Source organism: Anser anser, assembly GCF_964211835.1.
Source record: "Anser anser genome assembly, chromosome: 20".
NCBI classification, from domain to species: Eukaryota; Metazoa; Chordata; class Aves; order Anseriformes; family Anatidae; genus Anser; species Anser anser.
The window spans coordinates 682,535-702,713 of NC_139741.1; the positions used below are offsets into that span (position 1 = coordinate 682,535).

The 20,179-nt window shown below is 54.0% G+C and overlaps 1 protein-coding gene across 19 annotated transcripts in view; it reads right to left on the minus strand.

The window, feature by feature from the left end:
* Positions 1–655: 655 nt before the first annotated feature.
* The window catches only part of RAP1GAP2 (RAP1 GTPase activating protein 2), an 82,715-nt gene continuing 63,191 nt past the window's right edge, over positions 656–20,179 (minus strand). For 14 of the 19 annotated variants that reach the window (XM_083805889.1, XM_083805890.1, XM_083805891.1 and 11 more), the window contains 21 exons: positions 20,016–20,060; positions 19,455–19,487; positions 18,934–19,143; positions 18,584–18,687; positions 17,959–18,037; positions 17,465–17,518; positions 16,416–16,499; positions 15,248–15,348; positions 14,520–14,649; positions 14,137–14,292; positions 13,335–13,406; positions 12,938–13,024; positions 12,533–12,667; positions 9,150–9,287; positions 8,641–8,759; positions 8,198–8,311; positions 7,637–7,754; positions 7,262–7,388; positions 6,047–6,126; positions 5,602–5,640; positions 656–4,799 (listed from right to left, as the gene is read on the minus strand). In XM_083805889.1, the coding sequence (XP_083662015.1) occupies positions 5,632–5,640; positions 6,047–6,126; positions 7,262–7,388; positions 7,637–7,754; positions 8,198–8,311; positions 8,641–8,759; positions 9,150–9,287; positions 12,533–12,667; positions 12,938–13,024; positions 13,335–13,406; positions 14,137–14,292; positions 14,520–14,649; positions 15,248–15,348; positions 16,416–16,499; positions 17,465–17,518; positions 17,959–18,037; positions 18,584–18,687; positions 18,934–19,143; positions 19,455–19,487; positions 20,016–20,060 (1,995 nt within the window). In that variant the 3' untranslated portion in view covers positions 656–4,799; positions 5,602–5,631. The other 5 variants (XM_083805893.1, XM_083805888.1, XM_083805886.1 and 2 more) reach the window with 2 other exon arrangements.

Sequence of the window (20,179 nt, forward strand, 5' to 3'; positions counted from 1 at the left end):
GGAAAAACGCACCAGACAGGCTTCCTCTGAACAATAATGGCTTTTTCTTAGTGTCCTGGGAGGAAGAGAGCTGGGAAATTAGAGGGATTTGAAATGGTGCCTGAGGAACTTGAGAGAGAAAATCCAATTTCATAGTTCACTCGGAGAGGATGTCCGTAAGGCAGCCAAGATGCCGGAGACTGAAGCTCTGTGGTAAACTAAGCTGTTTTAGAGAAACCAAATTGCTGCTTGTTCATTTTCATTTTATGAAATTGTTTATTTTCCACACCACACGTGGTCTGCGACTGACAGGAACAGGTTTTAGTTCTAACTCTGTCACTGCATGGCTTATATTAGGCATACACTGACTCCAACTCAGACAGCACAGGTCACTTGATGGAAACTCCGATGCATGGGGAACAGATGCTGGATCCTTGCCTGTTGACCTGGTCCTAGCGTCACTAAGACCAGCAGAGATGTCCTGATCTGCACCTTCTTACACTCTCGTACTCTTCTGCTTTGGATCGTAACTTTATTTGATTTTACCCTACTCGGTAACAGCTCAGCCCCGGCCTATGCCATTGCGTGGTTTTCACAGGGATATAAAGACCCCAGACTGTCCCCAAGGAGCTCAGCTAAAGCTGTCCCTTCATGGACATACACAACATAGTACACATACAGACACAAAATATGTTATTTATTGTGAATTTTGCAAAGACACATTTAAGCAACAAAATATACATTTGTGAACCTTTAGTTTTATACATAACAAATACAATCTGCTACCATAGCAATAAATTAAATGTACATTATTTACAACAGACATAGGCCACCAGGAACTACAAAGCACCGCCTCTCTACATAAAAAATAAACTTTTGTCAGATACATTTCTTCAAGATTTTTTTTTCACTCTATAAACTCTCTTCACATTCTAATGATATAAATTCAGCATTTTCCTTTGCAGGGTATACGCAGTGCTACATTCATTAAAACATAATGAAAGCATGCTCTAAGATTCAGAAATGAGAGCTTCTTGACCAGCTCTAGTGGACAGAGTTGGAACATAAGCAAAGCAGCATGAGTGCAAGGTGTGATCTGCAGAGGTGCTGAGCTCTGACACCAGCCACTGCCTTTAAGAGCAGTTATCAGTGCTAACCACCTCTTGCAGTCAAGACAAAGACAGCCGAGAAACCTCTGAGCCAGATCCTCAGTCGGGGTTAACAAGCCCAGTTATGTCAAGGAAGTAACCTGGCCCCTTCAGCTGCCATTCCTGAAGACCCCCAAAACCCTGGAAAGAAGCTGAATCTGTGCTTAGCACCCTCACTCTTTACCCAGAAAAAAAAAGCACTTTCACGTTGTGCTTGAGCGTAACTCTGTGCTTGGCTTGGGGGAGCCCTCAAGGAGGCTGGTGGTGCTGGCGCCTCCCGCGCACCCTCGCCCTTAGGACGGGCCCTGCAGTGCCCCGTGGGGCTGCGGGGTGGGCAGGGATGCGCACGAGGGACTGCGACACATCCCCGCAGGCTTGTGGCGTGCATGGCACAGCCCCGAGCCCCCACACTGGTCCTGGGAGGCAGACCTGGGCCTGGGCCTGGGCCTGGGCCTGGGCCTGCCCCTCAGCAGGGTAGCCAGCAAGTCTGTGCCAAGCAGGAGGCAGGGTGCAGCAGGAGTAACCAGGGCACCGAAACCCAGGGAAAAAGGGGAGCAAACACCCGGACAGCAGAGACCTGTCCTACAGAGCCGGGAACTCCCTCTGAGCCTCCCAGAGCTGCGGTCCTACCTCCGGCATTCGCTGTGCAGCATCATTTCTGAGTTTGGTATGAGCTGCGTGCATGTAAACAGTGCAGACGGGACAGGCAAACCGCTGCCCCGAGGCTCGGACACCGGGCATCCCCGCTGCAGCCCCGAGCCCCAGGCTGCAACTGCTGAGCCTGCGGAGCAGCGGCCCCGAGGCCTCCTGGGCAGCCCCCGGCAGCCCCATGCTGGGCTCCTCCGCGCCGCAGAGCACCAGCACCAGCAGCAGGCAGGAGCTGCCGAGCTCTGACGTGCATTGCCCCACCAGTTAGTGTCAGCGAGAGATCCTTTCTGTTATATATATATATATATGTATATGTATGGGTGTGTGTCACAGATAAGCACAAAACATTTTGCAATATATATGCAGGAACATCTTCACCCCCTGCTGGAGTGCAAATGCCTCCGAGGTTGAACACAACTGCTCAGCAGTCCCCAGCGCTGCTGCAGGGTGACCTAGGACAATCCCAGAACTGAAAGGGATGCTCAGGGCTGCAGGGCAGGGCAGATAGGCAGAAGCCGCACTAGAGCTTGGCTAGGACAGGAGCTTTAAAAGCCCATTGTTATTTAGGATCTTGCAGCTGGTTTTACAGCCAGTTCTGAGCAGCACTTTTGAAACTGTCCCAGGAAGAATAGGAGCAGCTGGCAGACCTTGTCTGCCCGGCCCTGCTGCCATCCCAGCCGGTTGGAATGGCTCAGGACACATCTAACACATTGCATCTCTCTCCCTGGAGCTTCAAACTGTCCTGCGTGCCTTTTAACCACCTTCTAATAATTCTACAAATTGACCTAGGTCAAAAAGGAAAGTCACAGTTTCAAGTGAGAAAAAAGAAAAAAAATCTCAAAAATGAAAAACCCAGACAAGAGTAGCCACTGCATCTTCTGCTGAAAGATCTCACAGAGATCAACACCCATGCGAATGATGACATCTATAGAATCAAGCAACTTCATAGGAGAAAAACAAACGAACAAACAAAAACAGACCCTCAAAACAAGGTTTTGCACCAGTCAGTATTTCACTGCAGGGCATAAGAAAACCAGACCAAAAGTTTCTAAGAGGAAGAACTGGGGATGGGCTTAAAAGTGCTACTGAAGCATCATCAGACAGCAGAACTGAACAGCAAAGTATCTGGAACCTGAGACATCCAGAGCTAGCTGCAGACCGGGCTAAATGCGTTGTGCTTTTCCTCTTTCAAAGAAAATCTCAAGATTTAAATGTTATTTAAAAGCAACTCACTGAAAGCAGGAGGGAGTGTCGCCATTGCTGGTTATTTGTATTTACTGATCCTCCACAGCACGCTCGATGCCCGTGAAAGCATTCTCTGCTTTTTCCACAATGTGGTTCCTTCTTTAACCTGATTCCTCTCCCATGAGGGCTACAGCCTTTTCTATTCAAATGTGCAAATCACACGCACAAGTGGGAGCACCCATTTGGAGGACACATTCCAGTTGTTTCCCAGTACCACGCAGAGCCTCATTCAGCACAGCCAGTTCGGATCAGCTCTGGCCCAGGTGGGAGGAGGTGGGGCAGGGGCGGTGGGTTTCTGCCACAAGCCCTTGCCCTGCGCATCACCGCAGCCACCAGCCCAGCTGCTCAGACACACTTGTGCCCCTCTGAGCTCCTGCTGTGTAAGATTAACTTTGGCACTCAAAGTTTTGTTTTCATTGGGAATCGTGAACTGACAAAACAGTTTTCACTTGAAATCAAGAACCTTATTTCATGGGGTGTTTTTTGCAAAGATTATGGATTATGGCAAGATGCAGTGCTGCACTTCTACAGCACTGCAGTGTATTATTTAAAAAAATCCATAAGGGAAATCTATGAGCATCCTGAAATTAGCGGACAGACTTCAGTAAACTTTAGACAAAGCTCCATAAGAGCAAAGGGAATTCTGTGGCATGATTAGAGAGGTATTTTTTGGAAAAGGGCGTTATAGGGAAGTCACCTTCCAGAATTCATAATCCTCTTCTTTTAAAGTAAACAAAAGCATGTTCAAAAGCAGAGGGACAAATTCTGCAAGGGGTAAAGCCCAATGCCATCAAAAATCACTGGCGCTTTATACATGTTTGCCTGGCAAGCTAACACACAGGATAAGGCAGAGCCCACAGGATAAATCCAATCCAAGTGCCAGTTTTAGTATTTAGTTATACTACAGCTTTAGCTTTGGTTAATCTTTTCCAGGCCCATGCTTGGAGTTTTGGTCAGGGAAAAAACACAGAGGCCACCTAAGCCATCTCCTGAGCTGCCAAGAGAGGACAAGTCAACCCCGGCTGCCTCCTGTGCCAGCACCTGAGGAGGCACGGGACACGAGGCTGCATTTGCCTTGAAAATTTGCAACCCAAGGAGCAGAGCTGGTCAGGAGGAGAAGAGAGGGCAGCTCATGAGGTCGCGTGCTGCTGCCCTGCCAGCCCTGTGCCAGGCAGCATTGCCCTGCTGCCTCCTGACCCTTGGCAGAGGAAAGCAACAATGGGGGGAAAGCCACCGCGACCGGCCGCCACTGAAACCCCTAACTGTGCCCTGACTGCCTGCCCTTCCAAAAGGAAAAATACAAAAAGAAAGTGTTTCCGCACTGATACTACACATACAGGGAGGAGACCCCCAAACCTCGTGGGGGGTCCGCCTGGCCTCCCTCCCGCACCCTGGGGTGGGCAGGCCAGCCTCAGGGGGGAGGCTAGTGCTGGTGCCCCAGCCACAGGGTGCGGGTCTCCCACTGGGGCAGAGGCATGGCACTCACCTGGCCCCAGTGCTGCAGCGCGCCCGGCACTGCAGGGGGGACGTGGGGTAGGTGGGCAGGAGTCTCCTGGGGCAGTGGGCAGGGTGCCCGCGAGCTAGCAACGCCATCGGCTGGGGCAGGGTGGCTGGGTCTCTGCCAGAGGACAGGAGCGGCTGCATGGTGATGGTGACGGTGACAGCTTCCTCCTGGCGCAGGGTTCAGCTGCAGCGGCGAGGGGACCTCGCTGTTAGTGCAGGGCGTGCGTGTTCCCACTGGGTGGTGAATAGTTTTCCCTTTACTGGAACAAAAATTCTCTGAAAACAAAGAAAAAGGATAAAAGCGTCAGAGGTTTTGAATATTCTCACTCTTAAAGATATCCCTGAAGTAGTGGCTATGATGTGCCAGCCCCAGGGAAGGAGCTAAAGCCATACAGTGGGGTGCCGGTGTGGCAGTGGCGTGGCAGTGCCCATCCTCTCAGAGGCACTAAGTGGCCCCAGGCAGGGAGAGGGGGAGACTCGGGTGATGGGTGAAAATTGGGGCTTTTTGAAACCAGTGCTTTTGGAAATGGAATTTCCTCTCCTTTTAAGTTTTGTGGGCACTTCTGCTCAGCTATGAACTTCCTAACAAATACCATGAATTGCATAACAAGACAGACTGCAGGAACCCAAGCCTGTGGGAGAACCAGGAAACAAACTTGTAAATGCCTCCAGGCACGAAAACTCGCACGGGCACTGGTGGAGCTGCAGGGTGGAAGCAAGGGGCTGGCTGCCCCTGTCCCTGGCAGGACTCAGGGCAGCCGCTGCAGCCATGCAGCAACGTCCCTGAAAGCAGGTGGCAGAACCGCCGTGGGGAACCAGAAGCACCCCAGAAAGAAATACATACTGCTACGTGGTGGCACTGAGGGGCACCAACCATTCCCATCATTAAACACTGCTGTTTTTCTCAGTCAGTGCTGCCTTCATCTTACAAAAGCATTTAGGATGCTTTAAGACATATTATTGATCACTTATTTAATAGAAAACACTGCAATTGGTCAATGTGGGCTATCACTAAAGGATACACATTTGACCACAGATGAGATGAATCACTGGGCACAACAGTGTTAGAAACACTTACCGCTGAAAAGTTCTTGACTTCTTTCTCCTGCTAGTGGCTCTAAATGAAAAACCAGAATACGGCTGAGTTGCAAAAAAAGGCACCAGAAGTCACCAAGCCCTCCTCCCCGCATCTCCTGTATTTATTCTCAGCAGGACGCACAGCAGCACCAGCGCCGCAGCAGGGGCAGGGGAGGTGGGACGCAGCACCCCAGGGGCTGCCACCGGCCGTGCCCTGCGCTGCACCCTGCCGGCACGGAGAGGCTGCCCCGTGCTGCACAGCCGTGCCCCACCGGCCTGGAGGAGCGGGGCTCTTCCTCCAGGGATGTCCCGTCTCTGTCACCCTCAGTGATCCCATGCAGACCTGCACGAGCCCGGCCCTGCCCCAGGCGGGCTCTGCCCCCGCCCCACGGCCGGGCAGGGCAGGATGCGGCCCTGCACACCCCCATGAGAGCCGCGGCACCTACCGTGCTGGAGCTGCCGTGGCTGAGCTTGTCGAAGCGGAACTTCAGATTTGACCTTGGAGAGTTTCTGTTCTTTATATCTGCTGAAGGGTGGGGAAAAGCAAAAATAGTACTAATCCACGAGCAAGCCCGTTTGTTGAAGCTGTAGTGCTGACTGCTGTGCTACCAGTGCAGCAGCCAGGCACTTTAATAGATTGTCACCAATGTTACAAATATTTAGTCTATCTTGGCTGAATGTTTGGCAAAATCTGTACATTAAGTGTTTTTGATGGAATAAATTGAGGCTTAATTACATTTCACAGTGTTTCGACTGGAAATGCCACTGAAAAGGCTACAACAAATGACTGATCCGTATAAGTATGGGTGGATTTCAATGCTCTTGGCAGGAAAAATGCAAAATAAACACTTTAAGCATTAAAAGAGGCTATTTTACTCATTCAGAAATTCTCTAATAAAATAAGGAGGAGGACTTGTGGGGTGCTGGGATACAAAAAGCAAGCAAGCCAGACGGCATTTTCCAGCTTAGTTTTTCTCCTGAGCTGTTCCCAGTTACTGAGCTGTTAACAGTGGATTTGCAGCTCTGTCTATTTCGCAAAGAGCTCCTAAATTTATGATGTGCTTTTTCATTTGAATCGTGGTTCCTTCCGGCAGGACCACAGTGCAGGGGGAAATTAAAGGGTTGTGATGCGCAGGCGAGGAGCAGACGAGACGCTGCAGACACCCCAGGGCTCCCGGAGCAGAGCGGTGTCATCACCGCCGCGCTGCACTAACAAAGGGCCTGATTTTGCTCATGTCGACTTGTGCCTCACTTTGCTAATTGTCTGACTAAAATGGATGGAATTAGTGCAGAGTTAAGTTAGCAGCAGGGGCAATAGAGCCAGGCCCAAGGAATGCTGTTCGTTTATTAAATAATTTGTGAGTCACGGCTCATTCCTTGGAGACAGCGAGTTTCCAAGACTACTGCAAATGTCTGTCAGGAGGGAGCGGAGTAAACAGAGCCACCGCAGAAGCCACCTCTGACTTGGCAGGGAAGCGAACTCCCCATGGAAGCACAGCACCCGCACCACAGCCATGTCCCCCGGCACGCCGGGCCGGGCTGCAGCCTGGGGGTGCTCAGCCACCCCTCGGTGTCCCGCAGCCGCTCCTGCTGCCCCTGCCCGGCAGCTGCTGCGATTCCGGAGCTGCCTCCCCACCCGGGGGGACGGCCCCCACACCCACCTGTGGGGCTCCTGCTCATGATGACCGGGGTGGCCGCGGCCCCCATGCTCGGGCTCTCGCTGCCGGGCGATGCGCTGTAGACAAACACGTCCTGCTTGAAGGGCGATGCCGTGGACGGCTGGCTTCCCTGCATGGGAGAGAGCGAGGCACAGCTCCATCTCCTGCAGCAAGCTTTTGTCCCAGGGCTCTGCTCACGTCTCGTTACAGCCGTGCTCATCAGAGAGCCCCCAGGAAGGCTTGTGCTCCGGAGCAGACCTCCTGCACGCCAGCCTCCTGCCCTGCCAGGCAGCACCCAGGGACCCAGGGCTGCCGAGGAACCCGCAGAGCTCCGGCTGTGCGAGCCCAGGAGCAGGAGGCGCAGGGGCTGGTGCCTACCACGCTGTCGTACTCCTCCAGCGTCTCGCTTTCCCCCGCCGTGCTGCTGAAGCTGCTGGTGCTCGAGGAGGAGCGCGAGATGTTTGACCTCCCGTTCTCCTTCAGCTTGATGAATGGCCTAGGAGACAAAGTGATGCGGAAGGAAATGACACGGCTGCTGCAGGCAGAGCTGAGCGCCTCGTGGGCACCGCAGGGACCAGCTGCTCGGGGTGCTGCCAGGAGCAAACCCCCCAGACGGTGGGACAAAGCAGCTGGCCAGTGTCACCCGCAGAAACACGAGGGCCTGGCTAACTCCACACCATGTGCCTGCTCCCGTGCCTGGTTTTGGACAACTCCTGTCAAATACCGTTCCTTGCTGCTGTTCTTTTTTAAAGATGGCTATTTTCAGACCATAAAGGAGCTGTGCGCATGAATCACCAGAATCTTTTTTTTATCCCTTAATATCAAACTTATTTATACTAAGACCTGAAGATTTTGTTCAACAGTCCCTGATGGCTGTTAGCTACACAGGGGCTTGCAGGAATTTGAGCTCAGAGGAGGACTGAGCTCTGTTCTGCTCACCTGTCTTTGTTGGGGCATATTTCAGGGGAGCTGGGGTTGGATGAGGTTTCAGATTTCATCTCTTGTGATGAATGTCCCATATCTGGTGTCTTCTGGGCTCCGGAAACACTGTCACTGAGGGCACAAAAAAACAGGCTGCGTGAGTTACACAAGAGACTTAAAATGGATGGTCAAATTATATTCCTAGCACCAAATGCTAAACTGTAAGAGTAACAGATGCTCTTTGGATACCAGTGCCTTGATATAAAACAGAGAGAAGGCATCCATGACACCATAGCTTTGAACATGGCAGAAGAAGCCCTTGTGGCTGGCTGGTGTGGAAAAGGGGGGTTACAACACCCCAGACACACTGCAAGGCCCCCAGCACCAGCCAACAGCTCCTGCAATGTTTAACACGTACTGGGCATTTCCGACCTCAGCAACCAGGACAATGTCGAACTTACCACCTTGTCCTGCTCTCCGACTGGCTCTCAGACCCCGTGTGCAGGCGGGGGAACAGCCCCGACCGGCGCTTGATGGGACTCCTCGACTGGTTCTTGGCTGTGGCTGCTGGAACGGGGGGCTGAAAGAAGGAAACAGCCCACGTTCAGGGAGCAGAGCTCCATCCTGGGAACTCCAGAGACCAAACATCCTACTACGAATTATGCTGCTCACAATTCTCAGCCTGCACATCTAGAAAATGTGTAATACCAGAATTTCTTTTACATCTTCTATGTACTTTGGGGCTAAAAAATAACAGGAAGCCAATCTTCTGGTTCTTCCACAAAACAAACCCGATTTGAACAACACACACAAACGCATGCTGTGCCCACATCCTCTCGCCCTTTTGTTCTCTGCCCGCTCAGGCGACTGCCACGCGACACCAGCAGGGTGCAGCGCCCTGCTGGGACCGGGACGGAGGGATGGACAGACAGACGGACAGCAGGACGTAGGGCCACGCGGCCGTGCTCACCGAGAAGGTGGTCTTGGTCACCTCGCCGCTGTTGTGCGCGATGCCCCCACTCAGGCTGCCCGGGATGCCACCGCCGTGGTGCTTCTTTTGGCTGCCCACCATCGTCTCCATGGAGTGGCTGCGCACCCGGATGGCTCTCTGTGGCCGCGAGGGACAGGGGACAGCGGGTCACCACCACCTGGGGGCCTGCTGCAGCCCAAAGCCCCCCCAGCCCCAGGCCCTGCCCCAGCAGAAGCACACCGGCGTGCAGCCTGCCTTCTGCTTCACCCCGCAGCGCCAGCACTGCCCGCAGCGCTGCCACGTGCCGGCACCGGCAGGAGCTGCGCGGGCACCGCGGTGGGGTTCATCCCGCAGTCACGGGCTGCCAGGGCTGAGTGCGGCGGCAGGGCCAGGACAAGCCCCGGAGCCCTGGCTCCTGCCCCACGCATGCACAACCTTCCAAAACTCCCCGAGGAACGGCAGCTGCAGCCCAGCTGTACAGCTGCATTCGGGTGCACACCCCAGCACCGCACCCTGGATTCGGAGCAGAAGGGTCTGCAAGGAGCCCCCAGCCCCCCCTGCTGCCTGCACTGCTGGCAGGTCCGTCTACCAGCCCCTAAACATCACAGTGGTGGAGGCTTCACATCCTCATCAGCACAAGTGTTTCTGGTCTTCAGCATGCTTATGCTTGATAAACACATCCCGCCCAAAGTGCTTCTGCTGCTCATTTGGCCCGCTCGTCTCTGCAGTGGTCATGGAGGAGAGCTGAGCCGTGTCCCTGTGGCAGCTGCCAGCAGCTGCAGCCTGTGGCTGCTCCTCAGCCTTCATCCCTCCAGACCCAGCAGTGCCCTTTCTGCGCTCCTTGCTCCCTGCAGCTCCAGACATGCTTTCTCCAGACATGTTTTTTAACCCGCTCTCGAGGCTGGGAGGCTGGCTGCATGATGATTAGCATGCAGCCTGCGGCACCATGCTGTTAGCAAACCACAGCCTTCCCCCAGCGCGCCTGAGACACCTGTGCCGATTTTGGTGTAGGCTGGTTATCAGGAAGAAGTTCCCAGGACAAGGTCTGGTGCCCTTGCTCTCTCCAGACCAGGTGCTGGCTTCAATCCGCTGACAGAGACCAGAGTGGTGCTGTGCTTGGTGTGAACACAAAGGGATGTGAAGAGTGTTCCAAGTCCGCCAGAAAAAGGACCAAAGGCACGGCTCTGTGAGCATGAACTGCACAAGCAGGGAATGAGGACAACTTTAATGTGTTTTGACTCAAAACTGTGGTAACCAGAGCTGCGCATACTGGAGGCAGAGACCTTTTGTAAATCTGAACACTCATTTTGGATGCTTAAACAGGACCTGAGCTATTTTTAAAGCCTTCTCTCAGTTGTTGTCCCAAGCACTTACAAATAAGACCACGAGATCTTTTGAAAGTCTGGCACACACTATGAAAAGCAACAGTGAAATGCACAAGTTAAAAAAAATCTATACACTTATTTTAATTACTGTAGTCACCATAGTAACTGGAGACCAAACTGGACTATGATACCAGTATGCCAATTACAGTGAAGTTTTCCTTTGCAGCTATTACCTTCTGAATTTCTGCTGTGCTATCTACCATGCCATGGCTACGTTCTTCTCCAACCCATTCAATGACAGCTCAAGGTAAAGAGACGTCAGAGGGAACTAGCCAGCACGGGGCATATTTCTGAAGGCATCCAGCACTGCATCCCATGGTGCACAGGCACCGCTTTGCCGCCAGCTTCAGCCAGTTGTAAAACCCCCCAGGTACCGAACTCCGCTGCACCCTGCAGAGCCCAGCTTGCACAGGGACCGCGGTGTCCCCAGCAGCCCCGCGCTCAGCCCCTCCTGCCCCTCGAGTAACGAACTGCAAGCAAGCGTCCATCAGACCGGATTTATTAGGATCAGCAACTCATACAAAATTTGTCAGTGTCTGCAGGTGAAAGCAGCAGGTCGTTCTGCTGCCAGCCGCCCTGGCTGCCCACGACATGCAGGCAGGAAGGTCCCTTCCTGGCACTGCCGATGCCACGGAGCCCTGTGGTGCTCCCAGCACCCACCTGCCGCCCAGCGCAGCCCCTCGCCCCGGCACCGCTTCGTGTACTGCGTGTCCCCAAGGGCCAGCACTCCGAGAGCCACGGTGCCCATGGAGAGGCCAGGAGGGAGCAGGCCAAGGGCTGGCTCACCGATGTGATGCAACAGGCAAACAGAAATGGAGCAGATCACGTCTTGCCCTGCTCCCAGCCCTCCGTGCTTGCCACTTCCCTGCCCCACGTTCACTCCAGGAACACCCTGTGCAGGAGGTAAGCTAGCAAGCAGCCCAGCAGTGCGGTCCCGACGCGGCGGGGCAAGCACAAGCCAGCTCCAGCAGCTGGATGCACCACACGCCGCAGGACACCCTGAAATGCCAAGAAAGCAAAGTGCACCTTCTCATACACAAGGGCGTGTGAGAAAACAATCATTTAACATCGATGTCTCAGACCGGGAAGTATGCTGTGACAGACGACTGCATGGTACCTCTGGTTCTGCAGCCCATCTCGTACCTACGCGGGACACAGCTGAGCCTCCACCCCCCTCCTCGGTGAGGGACCAGACAAAACCCCTCAGCACTGCTCATCCCACCTCCACAGCTGCCTGCGGTACGGTGAGGTTCGCCTCCTACAAGTGCCTCTTTCTCTATGATAAAGAGAAAGCTGTGCCTATAGCACAGCTCCAGGAGTTGTGTCCAGCACTGCACCTGTGCAGCCCTCCCTGCCCGCTGCAGCAAGGGACACCACGGCACCAGCGGCCATCCCTGCCGCAGCTGTGGCCAAAGCCACCTGGAGCGGGACAGGGAGAGGCGCGGAGGAGATGTGTGCCCAGAGCCAGGGCATGGGCATCACCCACCATGGGGACGGGGAGCCCCAGCCGGGCGCTCCATGCACCACCCCCTGTACACAGCCAGTTCAGGGGGCAAGTCCTTCCCAGCGACTCCCCATCACTGTCTTACAGAAGCCCTTGCAAGAGGCTTCTGGCCATGGCTCCTGCCCAGGGACATTGTTCAAAAGCCTTCCCTCCTTTACCAGGGCTGTTCCCTGCTAACCCACAGATCGGTGTCCGTACCTGGCACGGTCACCCAGAATTTCCTCCAGGTTGTTCATTTCTTTCTTCTCCTTTTTCCCAGTCCACTCTTCTGCTGTCCCCACTTACACCCATCCTACACCTTCACCCTGGCATGGCAGCACTTTCCCTCCCTCGGCACCCAGCACCTCTCACTGCGGCTCCTGTTGGGCTTGACACCAGCTGCCTCCCACCAGCTGCCCACCCGCAGCGCAGCACGCCCAGTGCTCAGCCCCGAAGATGTTTTGCCCATCCCCGGCACGTTTTAACCTTGCTTTTGGCTAGGGACTGGGGCTTACCTTGAACGATTCCAGAAAGCCTCCATGCCCTCCGTTCTCCAGTTTGTCCTCCTCGGGCCCCAGCCCCAGCATGGTCTGGGTGTGCCCGTGGAGCTCGTCGTGCAGGTTGTCCAGCAAGGCGGCACGCGTTCGGTCCTGGGGAGTGACAGCCGGCTCAGCCGGGGACCGGCCTCGGGCGCGAGGACGCCCGCCTGCTTGCGCTGCTGGCGAGTGCTGGCCTGGCTCAGTGCCAGGAAGAGCAGTTTGGGAGGAGAAATGGAGAGCCCTCTGCACCCTGCCGCACACCTCCCAGCCTTCGCACAGGGCACCGCGGGGTGGTAGGGGGTGGTTCGGGGTGGTACGGGGTGTTGCAGGGTGCTATAGGGCAGTTTGGGGTGGCACGAGGCAGAAGGCAGTGAGCGTTACCTCCAGCTTTGCAAACTTGTCTGACTTGCAGCAGGCGTTCTCAGCATTGATGAGCTTGGTCAGCAGGAACTCCCTGAACTCGGGGCTCTGGGGGAGCAAGAGAGGCAAGGCTGAATACCAGCCATCGTACTGCTCCTGGCAATTCTGGTAGCATAACCCTACGGACCCAACAACGAGCAGTGACCCGGGGAGCCGCAGCTGCCACCCTGCAGGGGTGATGCTGCACGATGATGCACCGTGCACGGCCTCCTGCCTTGCCACAGACCCACGGTCCTCCTACCAATAATGTGTAAAACTCACAAATCATGTTTCCCCCAACAGGGCACGCTTTGAAGCATCCTGGACACACATATACATTCCTCCTGACTTGGCACACGCTTTCAGACCTGTGTCTCACCTTCTGAAACACCGGCGGGCTCGGCAGCGGCGGGCCAAAGGAGGGGACGTCCTCGCGGGCCGTGACGGAGACCTGCAGGGCCAGGAGGAGCCGGTGGGGCAGGGGCACGAGGGCAGCACCCAGTGCGGCCCCTGCGCCCCGGGCGATGCTCCCAGCCTGGCAGAGGTGCCCCCGCTCGCCGACAGTGGCACCTAGAGCTGATGGGGCAGGACTGACTGCAGTGCTCTTTACATTTACTTCCTATAACTTTGTTTTCATTCGTGGCCCTAAGTGGTGTGCTTTCAGCTTGAAATATGATGTTCTACTGACCTGCTGATGGAAAGCGGAGGGAGAACAGGGTTTTTGCTACCCACACTTGAGTGCTGTGTTTAGGAGGGCATGAGCTGTCCTGAGGTTTATTCAAGTATTTAGTCAAAAAATCCTTTGTAAAAAGTCCAAAATTCTTAATAAATGAGCATGCTACTACATGTGCATATATTTTGTACATGCACTTGAGTATGTATACACACACTATGTAATAGTACATACATAAATATTTGTGTGTATACATATGTACATTCAATATATACATACTCCAGTTATGTATATATCACTGAGCACACATAAGTGAATGTGAAATTTGGAATTTAAATCTGTCCTACTACACAGTTACACACAAACAACACACATACAAGTGAGCTGGGCAAGAAGTGCTTGCAGATGAAGCAAAGACATCCGTGACAGTGAGCAGAGCTCCACGGGCAGCATCTCATGCCTGGGGCCAAAGCGAACATCGACATGTGCAAGTTGAGATTCCCCCTACCTTGTAGGATGTGTTATCTGCCTCGGGGTTTTCCACCTGTACAACAATGTAGGCGTGCAAGAAATTGGAGGCAATCATGTCTGGGACGAACGGCGTGTTCTCTTCTTGAAAGATAATTGCCACAATGTCATTGCCAATGTGTCTCTTCCTCTGCAGCTGAGCGGAAAGGGAAAACGTGGTTGGTAAAAGCAGGAAGCTCTGCCACATCAGTGCTGTGTGTGCAGGCTCCTGCAAATCGGGAGCACAGGCAGCCGCAGCCTTCACCAGGGGTCAGGGTGCTCTGGAGCACGGACTTCTGCGGTTGTGGCACTGGGTAGATCACAGCTCCTACACAGCTGTAGCACCTGCACATGACTGCTGGAAGGCGTCTGTACATCTCTTACCTGCTGCGTATCTCCTTCAGTAAAAGGCAGCTTTGTAGAGACGTGAAACATGATCTCCCTGTCCCTGAACACGGTGTACACGGACTCGGCCCCCGTCTGCCCGTGGCTGACATCCAGGCCTCCTCGAAAACTAGAAACGAAGACAAAGTCAGGGAGAAATGAAGAAATATTAATTGAAAGCTTACCAAAGCCTACAGGCGGTTTTCAGGGACAAGGTGATAGAACAAACCAGCTCATTTATCTTTATCTAGCAGCTAGCAAATGGGAAAGAACAAATCATGCGTCATATATTGTAACCGAGCATCCCAGTACCAGTCTGGAGCTCAGGGCAGGCAACGCGGTAACAGCGACGGGCTCAGAGCTGGCAGCAGCCGTGGGCATCCGCAGCGGCCATGAGGCCGAGCACCGTACGGCTGCTCCCAGCCCGAATCTGCTGACCCCGACCCCGCGGCACAGCGCTCAGCACGGCGTGTGCTTCCATGGAAGTCTCTCATTTACAGCTGAGTATCGCCAGATATCGCCTCCAAACTGCAGGAAAGGAAGATCTCTCATGGCAGTCCCAATTTTTCTGAAAAACTCCCCCAATTTTGAAAAACAAGCCAAGGCTATATTTGCTTCTTCTTTGTGCTGCTCATGAATAAGATGACTTCTGTTCTCGCATGAGAGGTACTTTACATACTATATGGTGTCTTGTTAAATTTATTTATAAAATCATTCTTTTTACTTACCCTTTAAAGTCCTGCAGCGTTATGGTGTCCCCCAACAAATTCAAGAAGTTCTTGAAGGCAGCGCTCTCCTCATTATTGCCAAACAACTCTTCCTCCTGGGTCTACAGGACACACGAGCCCATCTCAGGAGGGCAGCCAGCGCAAAAGGGCTGCGCTGCTCCCGGCAGCCCACACCTCCCAGCGAGGCAGGACAGGGCCGGGCTGCGGCCACACCGAGGGGGCTCCGGGGGCCGGGGACACTCCCACGCCGCCAGCACCCGCTCTGCACCACCGAACGTGCCATGTACCACCACTACGTGCTCAGCACCCGCTCTGCACCACCGAACGTGCCATGTACCACCACTACGTGCTCAGCACCCGCTCTGCACCACCGAACGTGCCATGTACCACCACTACGTGCTCAGCACCCGCTCTGCACCACCGAACGTGCCTCCCAGCTGCCAGCGCAGCATAAGCCACAGCGTGGGCAGGTTCAGAGCCCTTTCAGCCACCAAGAAATTCCAGCAGTAAAGCTGCTGAGAACAACTTCTGACCAAAAGAAAGAGACGTGAGGATAAAGCAGGGGTAATACTGGAACACAGATTAATATTTCATTGGAAAAATCTAAGTCTTAATCATCCTTTGTGTGGTATATTTCAAAACAACAAGACCGTAATTATGGTCTTCCATGAGTTACTCAATCCGAAATAAAATGCAATATGTAAGGATAATTAGGGTGCCTGTCAGAATAATCTTTGGTAAATTATAAGACTCAGCTGTCTCCGTGCTTCGCATCCAGTGTTCCTAGGCTAATGAAAGCATTTTCAGCAAACGCATGTCTGCATAGCCTACAGCCTTCCAAGACAAATGTAACGGTCTCACTGTCTAAACATACATCTGATTAAAACACCACGGCTGCTAAAATGCATTTTCACATCCATTTTTCCCTACAGCCGCTCGCAGGCTGATTTTAATTGATTTTTCTTCAGCTCATCATATTTTGAGTCAGGGAAACATCCAAGTAGTAAGAAATGCATTATTCGTAAGGACACCAGTGACACGGTGTGTCATACGTGCCAAAATTAACTACAGGGCCAAATTTCAGGCTCAGGGGTCCCACACGTCTCCTGACAAAGAAGCCCTGGTGCCGCAGGACACGCTCCGTGAGCACGATGCGGGGATTACTCACCTGCCTGAACTTCTGGTAGATCACACCAAACTTGAATGTGTTGTTGACTTCGTGTTCATCGTAAGACACTATCATCTGGGACGCCTGGAGTGAAACAAACCACAATTTCATTCAGTGGTCCAAACCAGCGACCACCACAGGGGCCCTGCCGCCATGAGCGCCGGCCCTGCCGAGGCCGCAGCAGGCAGCGACCCCGCTCTGCCGAACCGGTGCTTGCCGTGTGGGCACGCCTCTGAGGCGTCCGTCAGCCTCCCGCGGGCAGCGGCTGCTCTCAGACTTCCAGGTGATGGTTTGGTAGCAACACGAGTAATGAAAACGGATGAATGAATTGCCTTCATCTCGGCTACATCAAAGGGCGGTGAAACTGCCTCGTAACACACTGCTGGGCCTGCCACATAAAAAGTCTGCCACATAAAAGGTAGTTGAAAATGATGGATCTGCTGTATAACTTCCCCGTAATGGGTTTCTGTGGCAGCACAAGAGCACGCTCTAGGCCAAGCGATCCCGGAGTGGGGGGACGAGCTAGTCCCGGCCCCGTCACCAGCGAGGACAACCTGCTGTGCCCTGCAGGGACTGCTGATAAAACACCGTGCTGGTAAAACACCGCGTCCTGCCACGGAGCCAACCGTCCATCGCGGCTTCCCTTCCCACACAGCTTCTCAAGCACAAGCTCAACACTTTTCACTGGGTTTCAAGTCAACCTTAAGGCATCAAACCAAGGCTGTTTCACACCTCACAGCCTTTCCCTCCTTCTCCATGGCCTGGGGCAGGCGCTGTGATGCCTGGGAGGACAGCTCCCAAACAAGACCATGGTGGGTGCACGCAGGTCCTACTCCAGATCCTATAATGCTGAGCCCAGATAAAAACAGTATCTTACACCCTGCATCTGTACAAAGCACTGAGGGGAACTTTCTCAAAGGGACAGAGCTAGGAAGATGCAGTACAAGTGCCTATGCTCTGTATCAGAGCTTCTGGGTCATGGGAGAAAGGGAGAATTAACCCTACCTGTCCTTGGCTGAATGTGTAACCAACTTGGGTAAGATCCTCACCTTGGGATACAGAACTGGGTTAAACTTCAGTCCGGAGGCATCATCGCAGAAGGCCTGGGAGCAAGGGAGAAGTGTCATCAGCCCCTGCAGGAGCGCTGGGACCCTGCCTGGAGCCTTGCCAGCAGGCAGCCACGGGCAGCCCGGCCTGGGAAATCCAAAGGAATGGCTGCAAGTGTCTGATCAGGGAGCCAAACCCTGCACCGGACTGTGGGAGCTCCCCCTCTGCATCCCCCCTGCTTTGGGATGCCCTGTGGCCCATCGGCTGCCGAACTGCAGAAGTAGCAAGACAGCTCGCAGGTCTCCCCACGGGTGCCGCTTCTTCCTCCCCTTCCCCCTGAAATCACCCAGCCACCTGCCCGGGATCAGGCAGGAGCCAGGGGCAGGGCCGGCGGCACACCCCGGCAGCAGAGCCCAGGCCCCACAGGCCCAGCACCAGTGGCGCAGGCTTCGCCGAACGCTCCATGTCCGCACAGCAGGCACCCCGTGCCGGTTACCTTTGCAATCTGTGGGATGCTAGGCAGCTTGCTAAATCCTGCCAGAGGGATCCTTTCATGCAATGTCTTCACTTTGGACCTGGCAAAGAAAAAGAAATGAACGGATGCTAGGGAGGATCCTGCGATACCAGATGCACCGGAGCTTCCCCGCATGCCAGCCATGGCTGGCTCTGTGGCGTGCTCGCTGCAGGAGGCTCTGCCAGGCCCTGGGAGATGTTCTGCTGGACTTGCTGGGCTGGGTTAGCAAGCAAAGGGTCGTTTTTTCTTTTAATCTCTGCAGATCTTAAAATATTCATAGTTTGGAGGAGAAATGAGACAACAGTTCAGCCACCCTGGGCCTTGTCAGATTACAGGAAGGACAGTGACAGATATGACAGATATTACCCAGTGTCATGGAGAGTTCCACACTCAGTTTCAGCAGCATATCAAAGCCTTGTGTTCATTATCAGAAGTCAGGCAGTCACAACACAGGACGATGCCTCTGGCTTCCCACCCAACCCGAGCCCTTCCATGCAGGTGACACGTGTGTGCTGCCAGCACACCTACAGCATTTAGAGCGGAAACAAAGCAAGAGCCTTCCAAAGAGAAAACACTTTGCTAAGCACTGTGCTTCTTTTCTCCATACCTGAGTATAATCCTTAAGTATTCAGTGCCATCTGCCTCCTCACACTTAATAGAAAGAATCAGATTTCCCAGGCTGCTGGCCGTACAGTAAAAATTTAAATGGTCCTACAAATAGAGAAAGCAGGTTATGGTGGCTCAGCTTGCACACAGCAGGAGACTGCCCTGCACCCCCCGGGCTCCTGCAGGTGTCTGGGCACGGTGGCCGCTGCTGCACACCAGCCATCCCTTCTCCTTGCAAGAAGGCAAATTGTAAAATTTGCCTATTTTGCTCACAATTGTAGGATTACTTTTTTTCTCCTGGGCAGGGTGGGAGCATTTTTCAGCTGCCTCCTTGCTGCCTCTGGCACCTACCTTCCCCAGAAAATGCTTCCTGTAGGCTCTGGCCTCTCCTTTGCACTCCAGCTTGTACCCGTAGGTGCTGGGGCTGAGGTTTTCCTCCTCCTCCTCGCAGATGCTGCTGTCGGACGAGGTGGGCGTGCCAAGGTTTTCCGGGTCTTCGATCCAATATCCCCCAAACTGGGGCAGGATGATCAGTGGGTAGGGGCTGCCCTTCTCGAGGATCTGGGGAGGAATGGGGAAGCTGGGCAGCGCCGGGGTGCAGCCGTGCGGCCTCGTTGCCCCCACCCTGGCTGCCCCTCCCGCAGCAGCCCCTAGCCCCACGCTGCAGGGCAGATCCTGCCCCTCTCCAGTGCCTCTTCCCTCCCCTTGAAGAGGGCTCGTGTGCTGCCCGGGAAAAGCTCAGCCACACAGATGGAGCAAGGGGAGAGGAAATGGGGTTTGCACAGCTCCTGCTGGGAACAGGCTCTCTGCACGCTCCCCTTCTGTCGGCACTTCTGGAAAGGCATTGCCCCAGCGTGTTTCACAGCACCCACCTCATCGATGCTGGGGTACGGGATGTAGTCTTCCTGGAAAAAGGAATCACAACACCGCCTATGAGAGTTTGCTCCCTGCTAGCCGTCCCTTAAAACCACAGCCTTTCCCAGCACAATCGGGGAGCGCTGCCCAGCGAGCTGGTCCTGCCGATCCGCGCCCCAAACCTGACCCAGGCGCTGAGCGGCGAGGTCGGGAGAGGCGGCTGAGCCCCCAGCACGGCCCGGATCTGGCCTGTGAGCCCCCAGCATCCTGTCCTGCTGCACCCCGCTCCCCTGACCAGTTAATGGTACAAGCTTCTCCATGCCTCATACAAAACCCAACAATTTTAAATCACTCTCCACTGAAGTACACAGGTTTGGACACAAAGCTGGATTAGAGATTTACATGCACCACTCTCTTATCTTTGCAATTCAATCAGCGCCTTGCTTTTAGATAACACTTAAATCCTTTTTAGTCCTTACAGTGACTGTCTTTGGCTACAAACATTAAAGCCCAGATTTGTAGAGATAAGGGGGGGGGTGCTTGAAAAGATCCATGCAAGAAAAAAAAATTCAGCGAACCTTATGCTTTTGGCTTCCAGTTCTCTGTTCTTCAAGTTTTGGTGCCTGTTTGGAACAAAACCAACAGACAGAATAACAAAGATGTTTTCAGCAGCACCGGGGGTGCCGGCAGGGCAGGGCAGGACGTTTCACGACAGTCACCCTGAGGCAGCGGCAGGAGCGGA